This window comes from Salarias fasciatus, chromosome 20 (genome assembly GCF_902148845.1).
Source record: "Salarias fasciatus chromosome 20, fSalaFa1.1, whole genome shotgun sequence".
Taxonomy (NCBI): domain Eukaryota; kingdom Metazoa; phylum Chordata; class Actinopteri; order Blenniiformes; family Blenniidae; genus Salarias; species Salarias fasciatus.
The window spans coordinates 31,350,435-31,366,355 of NC_043764.1; the positions used below are offsets into that span (position 1 = coordinate 31,350,435).

Consider the following 15,921-nt stretch of genomic DNA (forward strand, 5'->3'; position numbering starts at 1 on the left):
ATTTTGTTCAATAAATGCACATTTCTGCAGGAGAGTCTCATTTGGGTAGAAGACGGAGAGGATTTGATTGGGATGAACACTGGATGACTCGGAGATGGCCAATCATGAGACTCATATGACAGTGCTTGTCTAACAGGTTGCTCGATCATGTTAACATTTCAGAATTGGATTTCAACCAGGCGTCATGACTTTTAGTTTCTGGGCTAAATGGCAGCCTTTTGGCAGTTACCTGGGATCATCCAGCACTGAGCTTTTCTCCTCTTATCACAGCCTCGCTTATTAATGCTGTGAAAAGGGTTTCCATTCAAACCACTGTAAAAGGAATTGTTTTTGCTCCCAGTGCTGTTGATAGGAGGTAAAATCAGACAAAGAGAGAGGTCTTTTGATTAGATTTTTTTTTTTTTTTTTTTTGTGACTCTAGAGACTCCATTCACATGAGTGAATAAAGGCTCGTCTGTGTCCACCGGTGGCTTTGTTGCATCCGTCTGGGATTGAAGATGCAGAACTCATGAGGTGAAGGAGCTCTGTGGAGGCCACGCCGCCTGCTGCTCTCACAGCTCAGGAGTCCGACTGCATGTTCACCCTCACTGCAGAACGGATTGAAAGAGGTGCTTCAGAAACAGAGTCTCATTACTCCTCAAGGCGTCTGTTCAGCCCTGCTCATCCTCTCACACACTCCGGTTTATACCGGTGTAGAGCAGGAGGAGGGGTTTCTGTTTGAATACCTGTGTTTGTCTGTGGTCCCCAGGTTTTCCTCTCCGCATCATGGAGTGTGTGGAAGTGGCACTGAACCACTCGACGGCCCAAATGGAGTGTGAGCCGCAGCTTCGTCACGGCTGTGCGAATGGCCGACTGGATAAACGAGTCTGGAAGTACCCGAAGAAGCGTGCGTATTTGTATAAAGCGACGTGTCAGAGGAGGGAAAAACACAAAGCGACCAGCAAAACCGCAGCTCCAGTGATTTATGAGCCATGTACGCTGGATTCTGTTCGGTGTTGAATATTGCCCACATGCGCTTTGAGAGATACCAGATGAGAAGAGAAACACAGCTTCAGGGTTTGAAAGAACAACAAAACACTGTAAAACACATTTTCCTGAACGTGCTGCAGTCGCTGGCTGTAGAATGTGAATTACAGTGTGAAGGAAAAGTTTTCCCTGTTTTCTGCATGGAGTGAAATGAATGAAAACTGGGAGCTGAGGGCCATCGTAACGCCTCCTTTAACCTCCTCTGAGACACTTTTCTCCTCAACAAACAGGATCCAGACAGAGATCATCCCTGCTGACTGGACGCCTCAAAACTTGACATTTTGTCATTTGAAAAAGGAATAATTGACCGTTTGGTTTACGATGGCCTGATCGATTCGTTTAGCCCAGAAGACTCCTCCTTGTGCTTGTTCAGCCTGTTGGACGTTTCCGTTCGGTCGCTGGGCTGCAGCATCAGGACGGCGTTCACTGAGCTGTCCAAGGTGCTGAACTGCAGCAGCGCAGCCTCTGGACAGAAGTGTGAAGTTTTAAACATGAAAAACATGACTCTACTTCAGCCATAAAGCCCCATTGAGTTGTCTGCATAAGACTGATCTCGCTCCTTCTCCGTCTTTTTCCCATTCGGGTCTAAACATTGAAAATTAACAGAATTTTAACTGTGAAATATACTGTAGGTCTCTACTGTATATCCTCTCATCGGTACGGCTTCTCTTTGTAGCATAAGATAATTTAAAGTCGCCCGACTGATTTTACTATATCAACAAAGTTTTAGACTCACATCTCACATCAGCCCATCCTGATTTTTCCAGGCCCTCCCTTTGGCCACGTCCTGGCTCCGCCACTGGTTCAGATCAGATTGAGAACCAGAAAACTGGTATAAACTAAGAACTCAAAGTGGTAAAGTCATGAAAAAAGAGCCATGTGGCTGGAGAAGCATGCAGTTGATGAGTGTGGATGGTCCCACTGTCACCTGGTGATGTTACAGCAGAACAGAACCGAAGCGTGTTGATGAAGATGAGGCTCTGGAACCACGGGCTGCGGCGGCGGCTGAAGGCTTTCTGCAGTCATTATGTCTGCTCCCTCATGGTTTCCTCACCTGCTGGGAGGACCTTTTGAAAGCCACACAAACACGGTCAGAATTCACCTTCCATTTTTACAAACAAGATGCTCTGAAAATACCCGAGGAGCCGAAGCAGAGCGAGAGGCGGTGCGTCAGCAGAGCCAGACGTCCGGCGGGCAGAGGTCACAGGCGGCGGGGGGGGGGGGAGATTAATGACGGTGGGTAAAGCTTCATGCTGCTATTTGTTCGTTTCTGGCTCCAAATACAGTCCACAATCCGAAAATCATCTGAAGGCTGAAAGTCAGCTTATATCCTAAGAAGTATATGATCAAATAGAAATAATCTAACGTTTGGCTTAAAAACCTGCAGGTGCATCAATGTGTCTGTTCATCCGAGCATACGGTTCTCACTCTTTTGGACTTTTGGCTTCTCTATGACATTTATGAAAATGTAAAAAGTTCATGCTACAGGGATATTATATCACTAAAGTACGGGAACTTCTCAAAAAACGACCAGCCATTACTTTATGACCGTTGACAGGAGCGGTGAAAGACGCTGAGCAGCGATCAGACGTCCACGGTGTGTTCTCTGGATTAGTCAGTCTTTCTTTAGTTCTGTGACTGGTCATGCGTATGTTTTTAACTTTAATGGCACTTTTTTTTCCATTAACTTCTGTGTCCACGTCTCTCCCTGTCTCTCCCCACCTCACGATTCAGTCCTTCTATTAACCGACACCGTCTGTGTCCTCGATGTGAGATGATCGAGCTTCCAAAGCCAACGTCCCACAATCCCTGGAGTGTTTTTCCCCGGGTGTCTATTCTGACTCGCGACTCCTCGCTTGCTTCCTCAGCTCTGCTTCAGCTCAGCCCTCTTCTGATTGGTCTGGCCTGGAAAAAGCTGAGATTGAGCTCTCTCCTCCTGCCTCGCTCTGCCTTCAGGTTGTGAGAGAGAGTGTGTTTTTTTGGATGCAGCGTTTCACGCAGAAAGCAGGATAATAGCGTTTGATCAAAGCATCTCTCATTTTCCACTTGTAGAAAATGGCCACAGCGTTAGAGATCAGTGGTTCCCAACCTGGGGTCCGAGCCCCCAGGCTTTGACTTCTTTCAAGTTGTGAGGTTCACAAAATGATATTTTTCTGTGTATTAGATGTAAAATCATAAAGGAACACCTACTGGGATATAATGAAAAGAATGTATATTACCGCTGTTCCAGACGATCTGTGAACATTTAGACATGCGCGGGTGTGGAAACGAGCGCTCCCGCCAATGCAGAAATGAAATGACCCGCCCGGAAGTCACGGTGTAGGCGGACAAGACAAGCGCCCCTCACCACTGGCCGCCACTGGATCATAACCCTCCGCTTGGAGTGTACCTCGGGAGAATCTCCTTTTGGAGGGGTGAATAGCCCTCCCCCTTCCCCATACCCCTCCGTCATAATGACAATTAGGACACTCCTACCCTCCTCGTGAACGCGCAAAATGAGGGGTAGGGCCAAGTGGGAGGGCTGAGGGGTGGAATGGGATTCAGCATAACTGTGCCTGGTGTTCCACTGCTGGGTGGGGGTGGGGGGTAGAGGCTGCAGGTTTCTTCCTTTTAAAAGGGAGTTTTTCCTTCCCTCCGGCCTGCTGCCTGCTCTGTAGAACAGTCTGGAACTGTTGTTTTTGGCGCTGTGTAAATAAAGTTGGATTGAATCGCCATGGTAACGGCCGATGTCACAGAGGAGCAGGGCTGGATGCAAGAGAGGCTAGCTAGCTTAGCCACTCACTGTTCAGGACAGCCAGCAGTCAGATGTGTTCCCAACCGTCTCCCAGAACTCTTCAGCGTCTGAGTTTAAAAGCAGGTAAAAAGTGTTTCCCCAGCTGCTAATGTGTGTGGAGCTGAGCCAGGCTCTCCTGAACGCCGCTCTGCTGCCTGTTTGGGCCTCAGTTTGAGGTAAAAACTCCTTTGAGGGGAAGTAGCTGGTGGAGGGAGGACAGTTAGAGGCCTTGTTTTTGAAGGAAAACATATTTCAGATGCAGAAATACTGAAATTCAGGGTTAAATTCCTCATAAATCAGGCACACCGTTTATTCCTGCTCTTTTCTCTTGATATTCATGTTACAAACTCTCTTCATATATGAATTCTTTTGCTCCTGAAGCTCCACTGAGAGTCTGAAGTGGAAAAAACAAAGTTTTCTCAAACAATCATGTCCTGTGCGTCCAGAGGCCCCTGGGCACTGAGGCTCCCAGGGCCCCTCCTGTTCTAGCCTGAATCCTGAGTCCAGCTCCCTCACAGCTGGGACTCCATGGCGGCTAATGACAGAGCAGGACGTCTCTTCTGACCCACAGCGGTCCTCAGTTCATTTCTGAACTTTCTGGAGTGTGGAGCTGGAGGCCTGGAGGCCCGGGGGCCAGAGGGGCAGAGGGGCTTCCTGTCAGGGTGGCAGTGGTTCAGCTGATGAACAGTCTGGGTGGAACTGAGTCCATAGCTGTCAGGAGAACAGTCCTGGTTCCAGAAGTTTCCGTAGCGTCTGAGGAGAGAGAACCTGCACCTGCTGAAGGTTCAGTCCGTGACGTTGGCTTTAACCTCTGTGTTCTTGTGTTTCAGGCATGGCGGCGGAATCTGTAGACCGACCAGACTTACCAGACGGAGCCAAGGCTCTCCTGGGGAAGGATGGAGGACTACACAGCATGGAGGACGTCCCTCAGCTGTTCAGGTGAGACACTGGAGACACAGCAGCTCTGCGTCATCAATCACTTCCACGGTGACACTGATCTGTTTCCATGTTGTTTTTGTGATGCAGCCTGATGGAACGCTCTTCCACGGCGGACAGGAGATGTTCCTACCTGAACATCCTGCTGCGGACAAAGTGTCCTGACGTCCTCAAGAGGTTGGCCTGACTCCCACACTGCAGTCACTACTGAAGAGACCAGTATTTTAGCTGCTTCCTCTATGTTCTGATGTGTGTCGCTTTGTGAAAATGAAGCCTCAGGTTTCCATCAGTGTGTGAGGAATGAGGGTAAACAGGTGTCGGAGTCAAAACACAAGACAGGAGACACATGGACTCAGCTCCACTCCACTGAGACGTTCAGACTGTCTCTCACTGCTCCCACCTGTTGTGATCCTCTGAAATACAGTCTGTCTGGATTCAGACATGAACTCATGTCATGCAGACGACACTATAGTGGTGGTTTGGGGGGAATGGGAGCAAAGGATTGTGGGACATTGCTCTTGGATTTCTGGGTTCAGCCTGATTGTGTTTCCTGTTGTGTGCTTGTTGTTGTGTTACTGTCTGCTTCTGTTCAGTTATGTGTGGCTCCGTGAGTGGGAAAGATGCTGCAGCAGTATTTTTTATTGAGTCAGAACATGAATATTTTTAAGTGTATGAATGAATTTACAGAACAGCTTCATGAATGACATTTATTGTTTTTGATCACAATAGTAAACAAACTATTTACAGAACAATTCTTCAAATAAATCCGAACGTTAATATTTTAAGTGCATGAATGTATAGAATGCATGGAGTAAGAGAACGAGCAATTTTTACGAACTGACTTTCTGTCACCAGCCAAATAAATGGCAAGCACGGCTTAAAAAAAAACAACAGAATGAAATGAATAATGTTTCCTGTCTTCCCTCCAGCTGTGTCAGAGCCAGCGTCTACTCGCTGCTCACCTCGTGGCTGACCGACTCGGAGTCCTCCAGCAGCAGCCGTCTGCTGCAGCTCATCCTGCTCACGCTGCAGAAGCTGCCTCTCAGGGTGAAGCACCTCCTCCAGGTGAGCAGTCTGGATCCAGCAGGAGCAGAAGGCTCCTCTGCTGCTCCTCACAGCTCACATCAACCTCCTCCTGCCTTTGTCTTGCAGAACAACACAGTGGAGGCGGTGAAGCGGCTGAGAAGGAGCGCGGAGACGGAGGGTGAGCTTCTCCCGGAGCACAGTCTGCTGCTGCCGGTGTGTTTTCTGTGTCTCATGATCCTCTTGTGTTTGTAGAACTGAGAGAAGTCGCAGCGGCGCTGATCGACCACTGGAGGGCCGCCGTCAGCTCCCAGTGCCGCTCAGGCTCAAGCTCTCCTGCTGGTACTGATCTCCTAACACTCCTGTCTCAAAGAGCTGCTCTGGATTTCCAGGCTGTGACCCTCTCTGCTCTTCTCTTGCAGCTAAGAAGAGGAAGGTGGAGGAGAGCAAGGAGCTGGTGCATGATGGGAAAGAGAAGCCCACAGCTCATGCACCGAGCCTCACCGAGACCTGCTCTACTGGTAAACTCCAGTTCCAGTGCTCTCCAGTTGTTGGTCTGAGAAGTGTTTGGATTGTAGCTTGACCATTTGTGTTTCTGTGTGTGTTTCTGTGTGTGTGTGTGTGTGTGTGTGTGTGTGTGTGTGTGTGTGTGTGTGTGTGTGTGTGTGTGTAGGACTGCAGACTGACTCCATCAATCCAGCTCCAGTCAGGAAAACCTCCACCGCTCCTCAGCAGGGAGACCAGAACACCAAGCCTCCTGTGCTCAAGAGGCCGAGGTACTGCCTCTGTTTCTGCCAGACAGCGCCACCTGGTGGTGCAGTCTGGAGCTGCACTCATGTGTGCCCCCTTGTGGCTGATAACACTAACATGCTGCCCCCTCCCATCAGCTCGGGCCCCCCAGATTCTCTTCCTCTGGAGAAAAGGAGCAAGGTGTCCTCCAGCTCTGGCCCAGAGCTTCAGCAGCAGACCACTGCAGCACAGCGTGAGTACAAACACATAGACCAGTGTGTGAACAGCTGCTTCTGCTCCAGTCTCACTCCTCTGCCATGTGGGAGCTGCTCAAACGGTGTGTTCCTCACCTTGTAGGTCAGAAGCGCAGCGCTCTGCCAGAGCCTCCGGCTGGAGGAAGGACGGCCAAGAAGAGGAAGACTGTCCACTGGGCCGAGGACGAGCAGCTCCAGCAGTGCTGCTATTGTGACTGGAGGACAGCAGAGAGAGGTGAGACACACACACACACACACACACACACACACACACACACACACACACACCCTCTGGAAAGATGCTCATCTCTGGAGGAAATGTCTGTTTTTCTCTCAGTCAATATCCGCAGGATCAAGCAGCTTCTGAAGGCGGCGGAGCAGCTTGAGGCCCGGCAGATGTTTGAGGAGGCCTGTGGGCGGAGCCAGGACCCCATGGAGGACAGGCTCCCCTGGACAGCCTGACCTGTGATCCTCCTGCTGTCCTCGGGACTCCCCCGGTGCTGTGGAGCCCATCTCCACCCAGACCACCTGCACAAGAAACCGCCACCAGCACCACCAGCCCCACCACCACCAATGCCACCAATGCCACCAATGCAACCAGCACCACCAGCACCACCAGCCCCACCACCACCAATGCCACCAATGCCACCAATGCAACCAGCACCACCAGCACCACCAGCCCCACCAGCACAACCAGCCCCACCACCACCACCAGCCTCACCAGCACCACCAGCCCCACCAGCACCACCACTGCCAACAGCACCACCAGTGCCACCAGCCCCACCACCACCACCAATAACACCACCACCAGCTCCAGCACGACCACCAGCACCACCAGCACCACCAGTGCCACCACCTCCACCAGCACCACCACCAACACATATGCCACCAACACCACCAGTGCCACCAGCACCAACACCACCACCAACGTCACCATCCCACCACCACCAATGCCACCAGCACCACCAGCCCCACCAACACCACCAATGCCACCAGCCCCACCACCACCACCAATGCCACCACCAGCACCAAGACCAACTCCACCAGCACCAGCAGCACCACCAATGCCACCAGCACCACTGGCCCCAACACCACCACCAATGCCACCAACACCACCAGTGCCACCAGCACCACCACCACCACTAACGCCACCATCCCACCACCACCAACTCCACCAGCACCACCAGCATCACCAGCACCACCAGCATCACCAGCACCACCAGCACCACCAATGCCACCAGCACCACCACCAACACCACCAGCCCCACTGGCACCACCAGCCCCACGAGCACAACCAATGCCACCAGCACCACCAACACCATCATTGCCACCAGCACCACCAGCACCACCAGCACCACCAGCCCCACCACCACCACCAACAATGCCACCAGCCCCACCAGCACCACCAGCGCCACCAGGACCTGCACCGCCACCAGCACGACCAGCCCCACCACCACCACCAATGCCAACACCACCACCAACCCCACCAGCACCACCAATGGCACCAGTGCCACCAGCACCACTGATGCCACCAGCCCCACGACCACCACCAATGACACCACCACCAGCTCCAGCACCACCAGCAACCACCAGCTCCACCACCTCCACCAGCACCACCACCAACGCATATGCCACCAACACCACCAGTGCCACCAGCACCACCACCACCACTAACGCCACCATCCCACCACCACCAACTCCACCAGCACCACCAGCATCACCAGCACCACCAGCACCACCAATGTCCCCAGCACCACTAACACTACCAGCAGCACCACCACCACCAATGCCACCAGCACGACCAGCACCACCACCTCCACCAGCAGCACCACCAGCACCACCACCAACACCAATGCCACCAGCACGACCAGCGCCACCAGCCCCACCACCAGCACCACCAGTGCCACAAGCCCCAACAGCACCACCACCAACACCAACAGCCCCACCAGCACCACCACCACCACCAATGCCACAAGCTCCACCAGCACCACCACCACCACCACCACCAATGCCACCGGCACCACCAATGCCAACAACACCACCAATGCCACCAGCCCCACCACCACCACCAATGCCACCAGCACGACCAGCACCACCAGCTCCACCACCACCACCAGCACCACCAATGCCACCAACACCACCAGCCCCACTAACACCACCAATGCCACCAGCACCACCAATGCCACCAGCCCCACCACCACCACCAATGCCACCACCACCAGCTCCAGCACCACCACCAGCACCACCACCAACTCCACCAGCACCACCAGCACCAGCAGCACCACCAATGCCACCAGCACCACTGGCCCCAACACCACCACCACCTCCACCAGCCCCACCAGCAACACCAGCACCAGCAGCACCAATGCCACCAGCACCACCAGTGCCACCAGCACCACCACCAACACCACCAATGCCACTAGCACCACCACCAGCCCCACTAGCACCACCAGCCCCACTAGCACCACCAATGCCACCAGCACCACCAGCACCACCAACACCATCATTGCCACCACTACCACCAACAATGCCACCAGCCCCACCAGCACCACCAGCGCCACCAGGACCTGCACCGCCACCAGCACGACCAGCCCCACCACCACCACCAATGCCAACACCACCACCAACACCAATGCCACCAGCACTACCAGTGCCACCAGCCCCACCACCAGCACCACCAGTGCCACTGGCCCCAACAGCACCACCACCAACACCAACAGCCCCACCAGCACCACCAATGCCACCAACACCACCAGTGCCACCAGCACCAACACCACCACCAATGCCACCAGCACGACCAGCACCACCAGCTCCACCACCACCACCAGCACCACCAACACCGCCGGAACCACCAGCCCCACCAATGCCACCAGCAAAACCAGCACCACCAGCCCCACCACCAGCACCACCAGTGCCACTAGCCCCAACAGCACCACCACCAACACCAACAGCCCCACCAGCACCACCAATGCCACCAACACCACCAGTGCCACCAGCCCCACCACCACCACCAATGCCACCAGCACGACCCGCACCACCAGCTCCACCACCACTACCAGTACCACCAACACCGCTGGAACCACCAGCCCCACCAATGCCACCAGCAAAACCAGCACCACCAGCCCCACCACCAGCACCACCAGTGCCACTAGCCCCAACAGCACCACCACCAACACCAACAGCCCCACCAGCACCACCAATGCCACCAACACCACCAGTGCCACCAGCCCCACCACCACCACCAATGCCACCAGCACGACCCGCACCACCAGCTGCACCACCACTACCAGTACCACCAACACCGCTGGAACCACCAGCCCCACCAATGCCACCAGCAAAACCAGCACCACCAGCCCCACCACCAGCACCACCAGTGCCACTAGCCCCAACAGCACCACCACCAACACCAACAGCCCCACCAGCACCACCACCACCACCAATGCCACCAGCACCACCAGCAGCACCAGCACCACCACCACCACCACCATAGACACCAGCCCCACCAGCCCCACTAGCACCACCAATGCCACCAGCACCACCAATGCCCCTAGCACCACTAGCGCTACCTGCACCACCACCACCAGCAGCCTCACCAGCAACACCAATGCCCCTAGCACCACCAGCAGCTCCAGCACCACCACCACCACCAACGCCACCAGCAGCCCCACTAGCACCACCAGCCCCACCAGCACCACCAATGCGACCAGCACCACCAACACCACCACCTCCTCCAGCCCCATCAGCCCCACCAGCACCACCATGACCACCAGCGCCACTAGCACCACCAGCACCACCAATGCCACCACCTCCACCAGCCCCAACAGCACCACCAATGCCACCAACCTCTCAGAACCTCTTAGACATGACACATGCAAGTAAAAACGTGTGTGGACATGTAAAAAATGAATAAATACATGAATGAATGCAGCGGTATCTTCATCTATTGCATCTTCACATCCACCATCCTGCCTTCTCCCCTTCAGAGTCCATAACACAACAAGACAGAACCGAGGCGGCAGCCATAACAAAACACACAGACACAGCAAGGCCACAAGGTGCTACTGAACAGAGAGCTTCTAAAAGAAAGTCACACAGACAGTCTCAACTGTTCAGGGGGAATTTAAACTGCAGAGGACTGGTAGTGATGAGTGTTAAATACAGAGTTTACCTCCAGATTTCTTGAAGTGATTTAATAAAGAACTTTGCTTCTAAAACAAACTGGGAAACAGGATCTAAGAAGATGAAATATTGAGGAAAGATATTGAATAATATAAAAAAAAAATTGGATTACAGTATTTTATTTAATGTACCCAGCTTTTCTCAGGGTTTTTAAAAGTTTCAGCTCTTATTATTCAACTTTAGACTTGATTTCCAAACCATGTTTGTTACCTTCCAGAAACAACAGAATGTGATGTTGTTATTCTTGTGCGAACACAAGCAACCGGTGAACTTGTCGGTAAATGGTAGACATGAAGGAGGAATAAATTTACGGGTGAGCATCATCAGCAGTGTTCCTGTGGGTCGTAGGGTGTGTCGGCCTTTAACACTACACACCCTCTCCAGAGGCGGCCAGATGCAGGATGATCAGTCCTGAGCTTGCGTCCCAAGTCATGAGTCACCTTGGCTGTCCGCATACCTCCTGTCTCACCACTAGGAGGCCCAACTGTGGTCATTCCTCTTCAGCCACTGGCTGCTCCTTTCGGCTGCCTCTGACGCAGCTTTAACGGCTGTGCGCTGGCTGTGGCCCCTGACTCCCAGGTCCGCCAGAAGTTTTATGGTGGATGTTCCCATGAAGCCTCCGCACCCAACTTCCACTGGGCGAATTTCAGCATTCGAACACCGATGTCGAGCTTCTGTGGCCACCTCGGAATACCGCAGGTGCTTCTGCTCATATGCCTCCTCCATGGAGTCCTCCCAGGGTCCCGTGAGCGCAACTATGTGCACCTTCTTTAAGGAATTGGACCAGAGCACCAGGTCAGGCCTCAATGTGGTAGTGTCGATCTCTGAGGGGAAATCCAGCTGTTTGCCAACATCTGGCAGCATCTTCCAGTGGCGTGCTGGGCACAGCTGGCTTCTCTCTGATGGTGTAGAGTTGCTCCTGCAAGCAGTGGCCCCTTCTCGGATGAAAGCAGTTCCCCATGGGGTATCAGATGTTGACACTGGTAGGGCGCTAATGCTGGATCGTTTTTACTCCAGTGTGGAAGCAAGGCTCTTCAAGACTTGGTTGTGCAGCCAAGTGTACCGCCCCGGGTGAGGCTGGTTCTGCACCCTGTGAGTATGTGACGGAGGGAGGCTGGCTTGGTGCACAGGAAGCAGGCAGGATCTTTACCAAACCACTGGTGGAGATTAGTTGGTGCTGGAAGGACATCGTATGTAGTCTGATGGAGAAGCTCAGGTTCCTTGCATCCATGGACCATACAGACCTCCAGCTCAACTTCCTCCTTTCGACTCCTTCCCACCATGTCCACAGCCCCTGTTTACCAAGGAAAACTGCCTCGGTCCATCTTGCCGCCTCCTCCTGACGCCGCACTTCCTCCACCACCATCTTCCTCCGTGCTGGCACAGCGGCACTTCTCCAAGCTGGACGGCTGGCTGGTAATCCAAGACCTCCTCTTCCTTGCTGAACATTCCCCACAATGTCAGCATGTCTAACAGCTGCTGTTGCTTCTTCCACCACTCTTGCTGGTGTCCACTTACGCCCCGTAGCCAAGGAAGGTGCATTGTCCCTAACCACCGGATCTTTGGATTCATTTAAGGTCATCTGCAGACGTGTTTCGGCACACTTGAACTCCTCCGTAAGGCCGGTAAGGGGCAGCTTGAGGACACTTTCTCCGTACAGGCCTGTGGTGGTGAGGCAGCATGGAACTCCAAACCACTTCTTCAGTCACATCTGAATCCGTGTATCATTCGTTCAGTTGATATTCAATTAAGAATCAAAAAACAAAAATATTGAAAAAGGAGTCGTTTTTCCTTTTTTTGTTTTTAAAATAAAAACAATTAAATGAAAATTGGTTTGTTTTTCAATATCCTGTTTAAGACAGATCAAATAAAGGAAGGTTGACATACTGGCCACAGAGCAGACTTTAAAGTGATTTTTCAATTTTTTCGATCTCCGCGACCCGGAAGTTCTATCATCTGTGTTTTGGTTTTTGACCGGCGGGAAATGTGGGCAGGTCACATCAACCTGTGGGTCAGTTTAAGGCCAGCACACACTACAGAATGATCAGGCCAAATTTTGCCCCAATCTTCTCCTCCCAACCAAAGCCAACAAGGTCCGACTGTCGGGAGTATGCAAATGAGTTCGGGTCCGATCCTCCTCTGGTGTGCAGTGTGTTCAGAGAGATTTTTTCCAGTCGAAGCCTCTCGGGAGGCGTCAGAAGGGAAGATCTTAGAAAATGAACATGTTTAATATTTCCGATCGCAAATCCTGTGGTGTGTGGTGCGCTCTGAGAGGTGCCGATCAGCTGAGAGCTGACCTGTCCACACCACCGGAACAGAGCTCCCTGATTGGCTGAACAGCTCAGTCTCACCAATGTGTTGCTGCTTAAAAAAAATAAATAATAAATAAAAAATCCCCTCCCAGCTGTCAGAGATGGAGACATATGTTTGTGAAATATATTCACTATATGACAGTGAAAGAGAAAAGTCAGAACTCCTAAACTCAGCAGTGCAGAAAGTGAGAGGTTAATCCTCAACAACTGTATCGCTCCTGGATGAACTGTATTTCCTACAATTCTACAATTCTACAATTTCATTTAGCAGACGCTTTTGTCCAAAGCGACGTACAACACAAGCAAGAATATAGACATAAGAAAGAAAGAAACCATTAGTAAATGCTTCAATTGCGCAAGTGCGATTGGTCAAGGGAGTTGCCATCAAGTTGCAGAAGAGGAGCCACTACACCCCCCCTTTTTTTTTTGGTTTTTTTTTTTTTTTGGTTTTTTGTTTGTGTCAACTTAGTCAGTGGTACATAAGTGCTGGGTTTTAGAACACCTGATCTATTCTTCCCCGAACATGGGGTCGGATTAAGACCCTAGGTGTTCTCTGAACAATTGAGTCTTCAATTGTCTCTTGAAAGTAAAGGAGACTCGGCGGAACGCACCGAGTTAGGTAGTTCGTTCCACCATTTGGGAACAACAGAGGAGAAGAGTCTGGCAAGAGATTTAGAGCCGTGCTGGGCTGGAAGCACCAGACGTCTCTCACATGCAGAGCGAAGAGGGCGTGAAGGAGAGTAGACCTGGATCAGGGAGTCCAGGTAGGCCGGAGCCATTCTTGTGAGCGTTTTGTAAGCCAGGAGGAGAGATTTGAATTTGATCCTGGCTGCAACTGGAAGCCAATGAAGGGAGATGAACAGAGGAGTGACATGAGCTCTTTTGGGCTGGTTGAAGACCAGGCGTGCTGCTGCATTCTGGATTATCTGTAGAGGTTTGACTGGACCTGCAGGGAGACCCACCAGAAGAGAGTTGCAGTAGTCAACGTGATATCACGAGAGCCTGAACCAGAAGCTGTGTGGCCTGTTGGGTCAGGAAGGGTCTGATCTTCCTGATGTTGTAGAGGGCATAACGACAAGACCGAGAAACTGAGGCCACATGAACCTTAAAGGTCAGCTGGTCATCAATCATGACACCCACGTTTCTGGCTGAGTTTGTGGCACAAGTAGGCTCAAGTGAAGTTGGACACTGATCTGAGGCTGGACAGATGAACAAGCTGGAAAGACCATGAGTTCAGTCTTAGACAGATTTAGCTGAAGGTGGCGTTCCTTCATCCAGGTGGAGATATCAGCCAGACATGCTGATATTCGAGCTGAGACTGTGGTGTCGTCAGGTGGAAAAGAGAGGAAGAGCTGAGTGTTGTCAGCATAACAGTAGTAGGAGAAGCCATGGGAGCGAATCACTGCACCAAGAGAAGTGGTGTACAGGGAGAAGAGTAAGGGGCCAAGCACCGACCCCTGAGGGACCCCTGTCGATAGGCCATGTGACCTTGACACCTCCCCTCGCCATGAAACTCTGAAAGATCTGCCTGTGAGGTAGGACTTGAACCACAACAGGACGGAACCTGAGATGCCAAAGTCAGAGAGTGAGGAGAGGAGGATTTGATGGTTCACGGTGTCAAAGGCAGCAGACAAGTCCAGCAGCAGGAGGACAGAGGACTGACCAGCAGCTCTTGCCAGCCGCAGAGATTCTGTGACTGAAAGGAGTGCAGTCTCGGTGGAGTGGTCGCATCTGAAGCCTGACTGAAAAGGGTCAAGTGGGTTGTTGTTCCGCAGGTGTTCAGAGACTTGGTTAAATACTGAGCACTCCAGTATTTTCGACAGGAATGGTAGAAGTGAGACTGGCCTGTAGTTTTCAACCTGGGCTGGGTTGAGGTGAGGCTTTTTTAGTAGTGGGGTGACGCGGGCTTGTTTAAAAGTATCAGGAAAAATGCCGGTTTCCAGGGAGGAATTGACAATGTGCGTGACTGCAGGTTTGATTATGGGGAAGATGGTCTGCAGAATGCTGGTGGGTATTGGATCGAGAGGACATGTTATCGGTTTTGAGCTCAGAAGAAGTCTGGAGACCTCATCCTCACTCAGAGGAGCAAAAGAGCAGAGAGAAGGCGCAGTAGTGGGTTTGAGCTGACTGGGCTGGTCAGGCTCAGAGAACTGGTTGCTGATTGCAGCCACCTTTTCAGTGAAAAAGGAGGCGAACATATCAGGATCAGCTCAGTGGACGGCTGAGCAGCTGGAGGAGAAAGCAGGGAGTTGAACGCCATAAACAGTTTTCTGGAATCAGAAGCTGCACAGATCTTGTTCTGATAAAAAGCTTTCTTTGCGGACTGCAGGCGGGAGGTAAAGGAAGCAAGTTTCTGTTTGGACGAGGACAAATCAGCGGGCTCTTGGGATTTACGCCACTTTCTTTCTGCTGCCCTGAGTCCAGCTCTTTGTTCTCTCAGAACTTCTGAGAGCCATGGACTTGGTTGTTTTGTCTTGGCTGGTTTCGACACCCGGGGGCAGAGTTTGTCCAAAGAGGACACCAGAGAGGAACAGAGTGTTTCTGTAGCCTCGTTAACAGGAAGCGATGAGAAGTGAGAGTAGTCTGGCAGGACAGAGCTCACCTCCTCAGACAGCTGAGCTGCTGTGAGGGACTTCAGGTTTCTGCGGAAGGAGACCATCTGTGTCGGTGTCTGCAATGGCAGAAAGGC

At 52.2% G+C, this 15,921-nt stretch overlaps 1 protein-coding gene across 1 annotated transcript; it reads left to right on the plus strand.

The window, feature by feature from the left end:
* Positions 1 to 8,074: 8,074 nt before the first annotated feature.
* On the plus strand, positions 8,075 to 9,004 carry LOC115407553 (vegetative cell wall protein gp1-like; the record flags this gene model as incomplete). The annotated part of the gene is made up of 3 exons (XM_030117934.1): positions 8,075 to 8,230; positions 8,325 to 8,412; positions 8,514 to 9,004. Coding segments are annotated over 3 exons (735 nt in total), but the record flags the coding sequence as incomplete, so codon positions are not given.
* Between the last annotated feature and the right edge of the window lie 6,917 nt (positions 9,005 to 15,921).